The sequence below is a fragment of the Strongylocentrotus purpuratus genome, unplaced genomic scaffold, assembly GCF_000002235.5.
Source record: "Strongylocentrotus purpuratus isolate Spur 01 unplaced genomic scaffold, Spur_5.0 spur5_scaffold_4, whole genome shotgun sequence".
In the NCBI taxonomy this organism is placed as follows: Eukaryota; Metazoa; Echinodermata; class Echinoidea; order Camarodonta; family Strongylocentrotidae; genus Strongylocentrotus; species Strongylocentrotus purpuratus.
Genome location: NW_022145610.1, coordinates 4637615 through 4651108, shown reverse-complemented (window position 1 = coordinate 4651108; position 13494 = coordinate 4637615). Strand labels below are relative to the sequence as shown.

General features: G+C 38.3%; 1 protein-coding gene across 1 annotated transcript in view; it reads right to left on the bottom strand.

Annotated features, from left to right (window-relative positions):
• The window catches only part of LOC100890444 (ZP domain-containing protein-like), a 29272-nt gene that overhangs the window by 2167 nt on the left and 13611 nt on the right, over window positions 1-13494 (bottom strand). The window contains exons 5-9 of the mRNA XM_030998179.1: window positions 3724-3902; window positions 2757-2939; window positions 1574-1791; window positions 1108-1207; window positions 1-106 (exon numbers count right to left, since the gene is read on the bottom strand). The exon at window positions 1-106 is cut by the window's left edge and continues 90 nt beyond it. Coding sequence (XP_030854039.1) covers window positions 1-106; window positions 1108-1207; window positions 1574-1791; window positions 2757-2939; window positions 3724-3902 — 786 coding nt within the window. The remainder of the gene's footprint in view (window positions 107-1107; window positions 1208-1573; window positions 1792-2756; window positions 2940-3723; window positions 3903-13494) is intronic.

Here is a 13494-nt window from a genome sequence, read left to right as displayed (position 1 = left end):
AGCCTGACGGCTGCAGACTTCGACGAGATCGGGCTAGGCACCCCTGAGCGCAGCGGGAGCTCGAGTCGTTTTTGTCACAGATCAGGATTGAGCAGTGAACGTAAACCTGTTTTGAGAGACGATAGAGCTAATTAGAAGGTGAAAAATAAATGCAAAGCATCTTTACGACATAAAAGATGGTATAACGCTAATCGTAAATTGTTATCGTGAATCATAAAAATTTCCCATATTTCGAATGTAAAGGCTAAAGAGGACCTTAATTATAGTGTGCGGTGGTTCTAAGACTCGTGCTACGTCTACTGAATATAATGCAGTAGGCTTACTCAACCAAAAGCTTTATTCCTTAATAGGTACCAAGCACTAAGCCCATAAAACAGAAAATTTGTCACCATAACCATGATTACCCTGAGAGTTAATAAAACAGATAAACGCATAGCAATACAACCTAATTAGTACTTGATTTTGAGATTTTAATCAAGAAACTGAAGGAATATTAACATGCAACGGTAATTTAAGTCAATATTTTTTGCACTGTAGTTTTTAATTCGTTAATTGTGTGGTGTCTTTCCCAATTGGCATGTGATAGACTGTGCCAGTTGTTGACGCATTCGTACGTCAGTAGAGCTTAGAATAAAGCCCCAGTTGCCTATGATGTGTCATTTTGATTGCGTTATTAGTTGCGCTTATGTGCTAGTTAACCGAATCTGTGGTTAAGTCAAGTAGCCCATGCTTCCGTTTGAACTCACTGTCTGCACCATTCGGAGCAACTTTAGAATACCCCACTCGACGTTCGTAGGTTACACAACGCTTCATCAATGAAGCTAAATCTGAATAATTTAGTGTCTTAGGTAGCACTAAACCTAATCCTATTCATAAAACTAACCTTAACTCTAACCGTAAGTCATTGACGTTTATGTTAATAAGCCCTATGTATGGGGGGTATTCTTAAGTTAAGCCCATCCTTCATTTTAGAATCACCGTTTGTACTTTCACATGCCGCATCGGAGACCACATTAATCACTGACACAGTACTACGTCAATACAATGACGCATCGGGTGTAACGGATACGAGGGGTACAAAGGGCCATTGTTGTACTTGACACTCACCTTGTCGAAATCGCCAATGAAGGCGAAAGCAGCGATACTGAATCCCTTGGAAGTTGGAGAGAGCCAATTGTAGATGACTGCTGTGCTGTCCACGGCACATCTACAAAACACAAACACATTTTTAGAAATAAATTGGCTGTCATGATGAAGTACGTCGTGCATTTATTATTTAGGCTAATGCACTGGCGGACTAGGACTGAAATTCGGTTGAGAATTTCGATACGACCGGCCCACTCAACCTCTAACATACATTTATCAACCGGCCACCAGACCACCAATCGACCGGTCGTCGTGGCAGAATAAATAGTGCGAAATTCCCCACACTCCCCATAGTCAGTCCACCCCTTAGGAATGGTACAGTGTTTGCCCATTCATGAGAGGGCGTACACTGCTCTTACTTGGTGGATGCAATGCAAGAGTCAACGCGATAAACAATGAGTAAGCAAAGGTAGAGAACAATTCCCACCCATTCTCGATGATATCATAGCGGTGGCCGTCCCGTGGGCTCGACGAGCTCGTTGCCCAGCACGACTCGATGAGAAGCGTGAGGTTCGTGACGGACGTCAGACCGACGCTGAAGTAAAGCGGTGCGCCGAGCGTAACTTCGCCGGAATCGTTGGCAGGTTGGTAGAAGCCTGAGTTTGTATACCGGTCAAGGTTTAGCGAGAACTTGCCGTACCCTTCCTAGAAGTGAGTACACATTTGAGAGAGAGAGAGAAAGAGATACGTTCCAACGTATACGGGTGTCTAAGGGAGAGAGATGGGTATATGGGACACAAAAATGTACCAGAAGAGTTTGGCCCAGACATATCATTTTCTTCATTTTCTGCAATATGACAGAAAATCTACATCAATTATTTTCATGTGATGCAATGTTGATTATTAATAATAATGTATCATTTGCCCATGGTAGCTTTGGCTTTTTCTACGGGCTCTACAGTTATTATTACCTAAGTATTTACAGGTAACAATTTACAGGCCAACTACGGTGGCCTTTACACCTTGTTTCAAGGATGTATGCACTCAGCAAGGGTCGAACACGGGCCCTCCAATGCGAGAGTCAAGAGCCTTAAAAATAATGATAAGAATAATAATTATGATGATAATAGTAATAATGGTGATAATAATAGCAGTAATAATAGTGATAATAATAATAATAACAATAATAAAAATAATAAACAAATAATGGTGTCTTCTGATAGAGTACCGAAGTGCTATACCATATCCGACCGTCGTTCAGGCGACTGGTTCTAAAAACAGAGTCCGCAAATGGGGTTCACCTCAAAATCATTCAAGCAATGGGCTGGATTAGGGCGAATTCAGTGTTTGAGGCTGGTGTGATCACCACACCCTTGTTTAGCCAAAAAATTGTTTGGACCCAGCACCCTTTACAACATAGCCAGTATAACGTCACACTTCGGTTATTTTATTTCGCGCAAATGTCCTCACCCCGTCGTGCTCCTGGCCCTCGAACATGATTACACTGTTCTTGCCAAACGACGTTAGTGCCGAGCTGAGATTCGAACCCTTAACCCTTGGATTGATAGCCATGTGAATAAACTACTATTCCACGACATCTCCACCAACATACCACGTTGCTCCTACCCGAACCCGCTTTACATTAAGCTACAAAGTAATTGAATCCTCACCTCTTCAAAAAAATAAAGATTTGCTTGAGGCAAGAAGGACTCTTCCAAGGCCTGCGTCCTCTCCAGGTAGCAAGTAACAGGGATATTAAGATAGTGTTCTCTGGTAATGACATCAGTTCCATTTTCAGGGCGAGGCTTGTAATACGTCACCATGTTGGTAAATATTATGTAGTCTTCGTCTTGCTGCAGGTATTGATGGGTAGGAGGTGGGGGGGGGGGGACGAGGGCATATTAAACGAAAATGTTAATAGAGAAATTGTTATGGGGACCAAAAGATAACAGTGTGCCGTTTTTTAGAACAGTTTTAGTTGTCTTCCGATGATGACGATGATGGTAATAATATCAATGTTGACAATAATTATGATTATGAGAAATGAATAAATAGCTGTTTATAATAATATATCAACTATGGAATGCCGGAAAGGTGAAAACCAGAATAATAACAAAAAGTACGAATAAAGACAAAGAACAACATTTTGTTCATCTTTAGCCTCTACTGCCATCTATACTTCGGTGTTCTATTCCAGGGTATTCCCGCCTCTGAAATTTACGTCCTTTGGGCCGAAAATATCGTGTTCAAAAAAAGGGAAAGAAATACATTTGGCTTGACAGACAGCTTCAATATGTTTTTTCATATTTTAACCTTGGGTCTTGGACTCAAAAAGATGCATCTAGAAAATATATTTTCCCCCAAATCGATGATCATGACCACCCTGTGTTATTCATCTAGCCAATATATATTCATAGTGAAACAGATGTTAGACATGTATGCAGAACCCTGACGCTATTTATAACTGTACGTCTATTACTGATGGGGAAAAAAAATCTACGAGCACTTGTAAATATAGATAATTAACATTGTCACTGAAAGAACGGAACAGCGATTCATGAAAGTTTGTTACTAAAATCTTCATCAAGTAGTATTTTTGTGATGTATCAATGGTACATAAAGACCTATTGAGCATACCTCTTGCGTAGTACCACATCTGTCGTACGTGGTAGTGATCGCAACATGCTGACTGTCGTGGTCGTATGCAACACAAGACTCGTCTTCGAAATGGACATCGCGGGCGTCGTCGCCGATCTCGAGATGGGCTCTGTCCATAATAAGCGTCATCGACACATTGTCACAAGTCAGGTCTGGCTCTGTGAGAAGATATTAAATGAATATTTGTCCATGATCAAAATATGAAGTACTTGTTCTTGTAATTTATGGACCTCACATGGTGAGAGTGTATTCCCAAGGGGTTAACTATATCTCAATCTCTTCTTCAAATCAGCAGGATTCCTTTTTTATGTCCTTTTTTAACTGAATTTTTCCAACAAAATCATCTCTCCAGAGTGAAATTATAAAAACGAATTGAACGTTGATCCCAAAGTCAAGATATGTTGACTCATGTGAGCACCCCCATAACAATCAAACAATTCATTTTTTTTCTTGTGAAGGTGTAATCGTACATAATATGAATCCAATAAAGCATGCGTTGATGTGTTTGCTGAATGGTCACTGTAGAATGGTATAATTTCCTTATTACTTATTGTTTGTGCTGCTCGTTTTGCAATTCAGTTTCAGCGCGCAGTCACTCTCAAAAGGTGCGAACCTCTCTTTGACGCAGTCCTGCATCACCGATTTGACGCCGCGTGTGCAACGTGTAGTTAAAACACAACTAAAACCTTGTCGGAATGCAAGAAAGACGCTCTGAACATGCATAATCTGAACTCAATGGACCCTGTACTCTACTTCTTGTGACTTATTTGACACAACCAGAGACTAGCTGATTAAGGTTCGATCTGCTCAAGACTTTATGTAATTGCGTTTAAAGAGAAGGTTGAGTTCTGGAAGAGGTGAAACATACTTTTACAAGTAACAATTTAAAACGAGGCCCGATGTTTGTGTAGTCCCATATACATCTTTCTGTGTACAGTTCTTTTTACTTTACCAAGATAGCTCCAGAACCTTGCATCACACACCATTACGTATATGCTACGTGATCAACTTTTCCTGATCGATTCCACGTCTTTCTCAATGCAATTGCCTGACCAGAACTCAACTTATCATTAAGTGTCTTATGATTAAAAGGTTTTAGATTATGGTTGAAATATTACAAGGGATCATCTTAGAATCTCTCATTGAATCGATAATTTCTCTTTCAAAGAAATTTCATGCATCTACGGAAGAAAGCACTTTAGCAGAGGTCATCCCATTAGGCCGGTGGCCCACGTGACAGATTTAGAAAGTTCATAAGAAAATAAATCATAGTGTCACAGTCATTATTTGAACATGCCCATAAAAAAGGCCATTATAACTTGTTTTCATATTTGACGTCATCATAATGACCTTGGATATACGAATATACGAATTTGCATATTATGACATTAACATTATCCTGGGAAACTGATTGTATCTTTGTAAATATTGATCGTTTTTTTCCCAATTTTTGTTATGTTGTAGCTAAACAAATTATCTACAATATCAGTTTCAACCATTTATCTTTTTGATGACGTCGTCATAGTGCAAATTACGATTAAAGGTGACATGTCAGAATGTTCTCGATTTGCCTGTTATGCCTATGGAAGGTGAATTTCGTTCACATCATGAATCTACATGACGTCTTTCTTTGAGCAGTATCTCGCTTAGTTTTGCTCCATTTTCTCCCAGATTTTGGTATGTTATAGCTTTGGCTATACGAATTGTGCCTTTTGCTTTTTGACCAGGGCCCCGTTACATAAAACTTACAATTGATAGTAAATTTGCCATCAATTGCAACTACCATGGTAACATGACACAACAGCCAATCAAAATCAAGGCCTCCATGGTAGTTACCATCAATGGTAATTTTTGTGCAACGGGGCCCCGATGTAAGGATCATGTCGAAAATTCAATTGAACTTTGAAATTGCGACTAAGCCGAGGCCATTGTCGGCTTCGCAACGGTATAGCCACAATCAGGGTGCAAAACCATTTGAACTTGGATCCAAAAATGAAGTATGCAATAGAGATGTTTCAGCAACCCCAAATTGTTCATCCATACCCTAGGGTTAATACCCTGCAATATCCTGGAGGAAACTATTTTGGTTATCATTTTATGAACAGCAACACAACAGGGGGTGCTATAGGAATTAATACAGACACTACACAGAGCTACTAAAATGGAATTTCCAAGCATTATTTATCTTAACACACAAATATTTTGCACTTCTGTGGGGAATTTATTGGCCATTTGTGAAAAATAAAAAAATTCACACTCACTTCAGTCCATAAATTAGATTCGGTATACACATCATAGATAACACAAGGCCAAATCTAATGCCATTTTGTCAAAACCTGAAACTTTTTTAAAAGCCAACCAAACATTGGTAAATGAGACAAATTCCAAACTTTAGTCCCATCTGTATACATTTAAAAAAGCACCAGGAAAAAAGGAAGAAGAGAATAAAAAGGATGACAACCTAAGAAAAAAAAAAGAATACAGAAAAGGATAAGAATTAGATATAAGGAAAAGGAAGAATAATACAATTAAAAAGAGGATAATACAGTACATCATGTAGCATAATCAATGTGATATTAGACATAAGCATGGATACCCTAGATATTTGAAAATACGAAATTAGAATGTACCTCATTATGTCCTTGTATATTATGTGGTGCATTATTCAATGTGCGTTCGGAGAAGATTGCACTGCATGCGTTGTCCTTGTATCGTATGTGCTGCAGGATATATTCAGTATTTTTAGAACCCAATTTTAGGAACTCGTTAAAATAGCGTTGGAAAATTTGGGGTCATAAAAAGACCACAGTCTGTACTTTATGAAGAGTATTTTTTCAACCAACTTAGTGGTATACTTGTTTCACCTTAGACAGTGTATGCAAAAAAACATCATAAAAAAACATATTAAAAAAGAAGTGATAATTAATCTATATGCAAAAATCATGGTGTAATCAATAATTATTTCTGATACGTTTATTCTATACTCGTCAGATATTTGATCGTTGTTGGTGGTGGCTATTAAACCAGTATTCGTAAAATCCTCAGATATAAATTCAAATGTCGGTAAACAAGTCAAAAGTGACCTCAGTCTATTTTTTCTCTCTCTCTTCATTAAATAGTAAGCTTAATTTATCGAGAGAAATTGTGAGCAAAAACGTAGACAATGAGATATTTAATTATTTATATGTAAATCCCCTCAAAGGGGGTGTCCTCAAAAGAAGGTATTTATCCATAGTCCTCAGGAGACACTAGTCATACGCGTACTGGTGTGCGCGCAAATGTTTATGTGTGTGTGGATATTAACTAAAATGTAGTGACTTATAAATTTTGTAGGTAGGCAAGTAAATGATTAAAATAATGTATTTTCTCATGAAACGTACATATTTGATGTCAAAGACAGCTTTTACATTGTTAACATTTATTTTAGAACGCTGTTATCCAGAAAAGGAGGTACAGTTTGGCTTGCACGCCTTGATATTACTCATTCTGTAGTGTCCGTAACAAAGATCTGTAGTGTCCGTAACACTGGCTCCTACTCTTTTCTACCCTCTGTATTGAAACTAAAACACAATGATGCATTTAATTTGATACTTTATTACATCTATCTAAAATTGTTGAAATAAAATATTGAAATTGAAGTCAATTTTTAAAAATCTTAAATTAAATTCATGGAAAATAGCTTATTTGTTTGCGAAATATCATATCCAGGAGAAAACCTTTCAGGGAAAGAGAATTTTTTTATTCACTGAGAAGAGCACCTGTGTCAAATCAAAATGTGAATCGAAAATTAGTAGTATTTAGCTATCAAGCTGTATTTTTACACCACCTCACACTTGTGTTACGGACACTACAAATTCCATTCATTAAATTGCAAAAAAAACAACACACAACTGTTATGCTTAGCCGAATATTATTATACCACAGCTAGTCCCCGGGGGGTAGTTACACAAAGCAAAGTATATAAGAACTTTGAAAACATTTTCATATAGCAGGAATGACACTGTTACGGACACTACAGGAAATTCCGGACAAAATTTATGATCGGAATGTTTTCATATATTTTCGTAAAGTTTGTATCTTTGTTTGATTTTTTGTTTCTGATGATAAGACATCATGTTACTCAGAAAATACCAACTAGACCTGCAATCGTGTCACAACGATATGCGTGCAATGACGGGTGATGTGGCACTAACGGTCGTCTATACTAACATAACCATAAACAGTATAATATGGTGTCTAAAATGCCCCCTTGACAAATTATAAAAACCATTTCAAGGAAAAAAAAGATCGTTCTGGGGGCCAAAAGTGTGAACCCGATTTGCCCTATAGACTATGCGTGTAATGCATGGGCGGAAAATGTACAGGATATGTATTATGACCGGATCGACCTTAAAAAAAATCTCTCTCTTTATGTCTCTTCATAGGCTTTTTTTGGTATCATTGGAAAGAAAATTTCATGGTTGTTATTGTGAACTACTCTCTTTTTTCTATGATAATCCTATCGAAACACGTGATGCAAAAAAGATTAATAGGACAAAATGGCGTCTTAAATACCCCCCCTTGACCTTTTTAAAAAATCCGGCTTCAAGGTGCCCTGCGTATTGCAACTCGGAATGTCACTGCAAATTCTCAAGCAAAAAAGGAGAACGTTTAGGGAGCGAAAAGCAGTCTGAAAAAATTACGTCATAGCCGATACGTGTTATATTCGGACGGAAACTCGGTGGAATTCGTATAGTGACCCTTGTTCAAATGCGATTTACTCATAATTTTATGTGTGAATTTTATGTGTTTTATGTGTATACCATATTTGGGTGCGTTTATCGGGTCTTGCCACTATATATGTACATATCGAACCCCCCTATTAAACCCCACTATCGAACCCCACTCTACGAAAGTTATTTGCGGGATGTCGCGTTTATCGTCTCTTCACGATTCAAAATAAAGGCCTTGTCTCTGCGCAGCTGCTTTGCGCCGTTTGACCCGGGAAGCAGACAGTTTCTCGGAGGTCAACTACACACACATGCGCGTACACAGCACATGGTGCGCGCTAGCCTCCGAACCGGGAATTAACCTGGGAAGGTCCGATTTGTATGTGGGGTTCAAAACAGCTTTGCGTTTATCATCTCTCAGAAACGTGATTCTGGCTGTATGTCGCATTCAAAACACACTTTTTTGCGTCTTTAGATATAATATGCCCATATCTAAAGACGTTTAAAAAAGGCTTTGCGTTTATCACCTTAAAAATTTGCCTGAAAGACGTTTGAGAAACCTGGTTCTAGGCAAAAATTTGGTCAATAAACGCACCCTTAGTATCATTCGAAAGGGCACTTCATTGCAGTCAGTTTGACATCAATGTCTTCTGCGCGCAATGTACTGCACGCATCAAACGCGCTATTACGTAATGCATAGTAAATTCATCATTTTTGGTAATAACTTTCCGCTGACATAATCGAATTTTACCAAACTTGGCAGACAGTTATCACGTATATGGATACATATGTCTGCTAAGGTTCATTGATGTAGGTATAAAGATCGCCGTTTTAGAGCAAGTTGAAGTTATTTCGGAATTTTCTTGAAAATGGCTAATTTGTAGGGCAATTTTCTCAAATTTGGTCAAAGTTAAGGTATATAATTTTGTATATGCATGGCTGGGAAGGGCATATCTTCAAGTATCTAAATCCAAAAAAAAGTACGGGTTTGCCAAGCCATAATGGAGATACGGCCAAAGAAAGAAAGCCAATTCCCGGAACTCTAGAGGGCGCTATTTATGTTCTGCATAGCCATTGGAGCGTGAAATTTGACATGGCTGTGTGCAGTTATAAGATAAAGATACTGTGAGATTTAAAAACAAAACGGAATTTATATGAGAAAGTTATGGCAGTTTTAGATTTTTAGGGGTCAATTTCTCAAGAATTTTAGAGATTTTTGACGGAGTCGGTTTCAGATTTGAATTTTGAGTACGAAGATGGCGTTTTGAAGGTCAGGTTATGTGTCGCAGATGAAAGAACATCTCTTAGAATATCTAAAGAAATTTGTTAGAAGTTTGTAGGATCTAGGATAGTGGAGATAGGAAGGAAGAAATAAAGACCTTAAAATGGACCAGAAACGGGCAAAATGGCGCCTGAACGGTTATGCATGAGAGATTTCGAAAATCGAAGAATGTAGTGACTGGGATGGGATGCTAGAGATGATGCCTACGAAATTTGAAAGGAAAAGGACTTGAGGAAAGTACCTAACTAGGAATAACAAGCTCGACGTGCAAAACGAAAGGCATTTCAGGACGATAAGGAAAAGGAGGATAAATATATTAAAGTGGCAGAATGTGAATGAAAACAAGGCAATGACCAACTAATAAAATGCTATAATATATATAAATTATAGAGTCAAAATTATGCACAAAGCTGTTTTTCAAAAAAGCGTTACGCTTGTCTCTCTTCACAGAAATAACCACTGTATCGCAATTCTTGGGTCAATTCTCAAGCTGTAAAAAAATACTCAGTGGATATAAAAAAGGATAACAACATGGCATGAAAAATATGGCATATCTTGTGTAATTCCTTAGTAACACCTTATGAAAAAAGACACATTTTCAAAGTGCAAAGTGGTATTTTTGGCCCTCTATTACCATTCTCACACAGCCAACACAAATGAAATTCAAACAAAAGTTGCTGCCTGATAAAGAAGTCATATGGTCCAACATTTCAGGCCACAAGACATTTGATTAAAAGACTTTGTGTTTCCAGGAGAGATGCGTAACACAGTAGGTAGAATAGTTGCACCCTGATTGTGGCTACACCGAAAGTCTAAGCGAATTATTTATTGGTCTGTTGTGTATGACGTCTGAAATTAAGACTATGCATGTCTTGACTGGTCATTTTATGTATGAGCATTGCCCGATATACCGCGCGCAGTTTCCATCGACGCCTTCATCGAATAAAATCCATGCTACAACCATGTAGTTTTAAAGTTACGAATAAGTCTTTATTTGTCATCTTTATTTGGCTGAACAGCTAAGAGGTCGAGATGATTAGTTTGGTTTGCCGCAGTTTGCTGAAATAAAGACTTGAAAAAAGTTTCTCCAGCGGAGACCCGACATGTTTTGGAATTATGCCTGTACACATGCAGATTTTTATGGACGCTTTGCTGTACAGCACGCACAGCTATCGAAAATTGTGAATCAATCCATCAGTATGTATTCAGCAAATGAACTGAACTATATAATGCAGCCGAGTTAGCCTATTTTGGATGAAAAACTCTTTAGCCAGGAGATCCAGCCGTTGATCGTAGGTGAGCCAGTTTGATTTTGCTGATGTTGCCTCATCAGTAATAACTTTATTAGTCGCAGTTGGATGAATGGTGAATGGATGCCGCCAGCCTAACTTTGAACTTAACGATCAACCAGTGACGGTGCTGCAGTAGTACTACAGTAGGCCAACTCAGTGGCAGTAGCCAAGCCCATGCAAGCTCCAACCAAGTTCAAGGTCCAGCCCAGCCAGCCCCGCATTGTTTCAGAATCCAGGTTCCTGCAAGTTGATCTAGGCCTACTGAAGCGTAGACTAGAGGATGAAGTGTTTTAGCCTGAAAATTGAAATACTGAAGTTGTTACTTCATGATTTTCTTCAATTTAGGACCAGGATCTAGTTCAGTGACAGTGTCAGTTCATATTTTCGGACTAACAACCCAGCCAAGTGAAAGCCAGCCCGCTCATCATGAATTGATGGTGATATTGATGCAAGCAAATAAACATTAAGAACTCATTTGATATTATTGTCGATTGTCATGATGACTTTGTTTTGTAATTGAATGTAAGGACCAGTCCCAGACCAGGATTAGTAACATTACAAGGTAAAGTGTGATTCAAGAGTGAAGATGTGGATCTAAGTAGGTCTACAAGTTTGGAGTTAGACATTAGTCTCAGGTTTTTACAATGTGAATAACAGTAGAACCTATTAACAATCAGACAATAATTACAACAGGTCTAGTCTTTGCAGTCTAGTCCAAGTCTAAAGTCAAGAAATTTGTTCTTCAGTTGTAAACAGCCAAGATCTGACCGAGACAATTAAATCAGCCTTTGAAACCCTGCTTTATATACAGACAAGTTGTTCGTCGATAAATTTGTCACAGCCATCAGGGAGCAGTTGAATCTGGAAATACACGAATCTCTTTGCAATGAAGTCAAGCAATCGCTCGACTTCGACATCGAATCCCGAGACGCGAGAATCGTAGCCCTTGAAAAGGAAATGGAACAACTAAAAGCCGAGAAAATGACAGCGATCCATGGCGACTTGCAAGACGTGAGAGGATCCATGGACGACCTAGAACAATATTCCCGCAGGAACTGCTTAATCTTTTCAGGTGTAGAGGAGAAACGAGGAGAAAATACAACAGAAGTGATCAGAAGTCTATGTCGTCAAAATCTTATCGTCGAGGTCAACGTTGCTGATGTCGACCGGATTCACAGGCTTGGTCCTGCTCGACAGAATGGCGAACCACCGGAGAACGATCGTCGACCATCGACTTCGAGAGCGACAACAAAGGCAAGAAACATCATTGTAAAGTTTAGCAACTACGGTGCCCGCGAGAGAATTTACAGCGCACGGAAACGTCTGAAGAATTCTCCAGCAATTATCCGCGTGTGCATCAATGAAAACCTGACGAAAATCGGATCGAAGCTGTTGTGGAAAATCAGAAGAACAACCAAAAATACAGAACATCGAGTATGGACACAGGATGGTGTAATCATCGTCAACAAACCTGGTGGTGGACGCATCAAGGTAACCCGTGAACGTCATTTTGCTAGATTATCTGAACTAAAGTTTAATGAATGATTTCGGACATTTTGAACTGTGATGCATAAAGCTTTATCTTAATTTTCTACTTTTTCTCGTTAAATATTATTATTGATTTCATGTATGTTCGTTTCAATACTGCATTCTGTTTAAAATGCGCTGTACTATTTGTTATAAGTGCACAAAAAAGAATCAATCCATATATGCTTGTTCATGTGAAAGTATTTGTCATGTGACATGTGCTAAAGCAGAATCATTTGCATTACCCTGGATATGCCAACCTTGTTTAAGTAATGCAATTCCTTTTAATCACATAGTTGATGATTTAGACTTTAAGTTCGCTATTCATACCTTTTTTTCAAATAGACCACCCTTCATTTCATAATAGAAGTCACGATGATTTACAATTTGATATTTTCTCCCTGAATGAAGTGATGAGTTCCCGGTTAGATGACCATATTTCTGATTGTAATTATTATTTCAATGACACCTTCAATGTTAAAATTAATAATCGAAAATCAGAAAGTCAATTTTTATTGTTCCACTTGAATGCTCGAAGTCTTATTTCAAAGTTTTCTCATGTTCAAGATTAAATACATACACTTCACCACGACTTCACAATATACGCATTTACGGAAACCTGGTTTAAGGGAGACCCACATTCATTTTATAGTTTGCCTAATTACAAACTTATTCAAAAACATAGAATTGGTCGTGTAGGCGGGGGTGTGTGTATGTACGTCAGAGACAATGTCACCTTCAAACCAAGGACGGATTTGGATTTTTGTACTTCAACTATAGATACTGTTTTTATTGAAATCGTAAAGGAAGGGAAGAATTTAATCGTTGGAACTGTATACAAATCTCCCGATACTTGTGGTGCAGAGTTTAATGACCATCTTGAAGAATGTCTTGGTAAAGTTAACAAAGAGAATAAACAATGTTATATTGCTGGAGACTT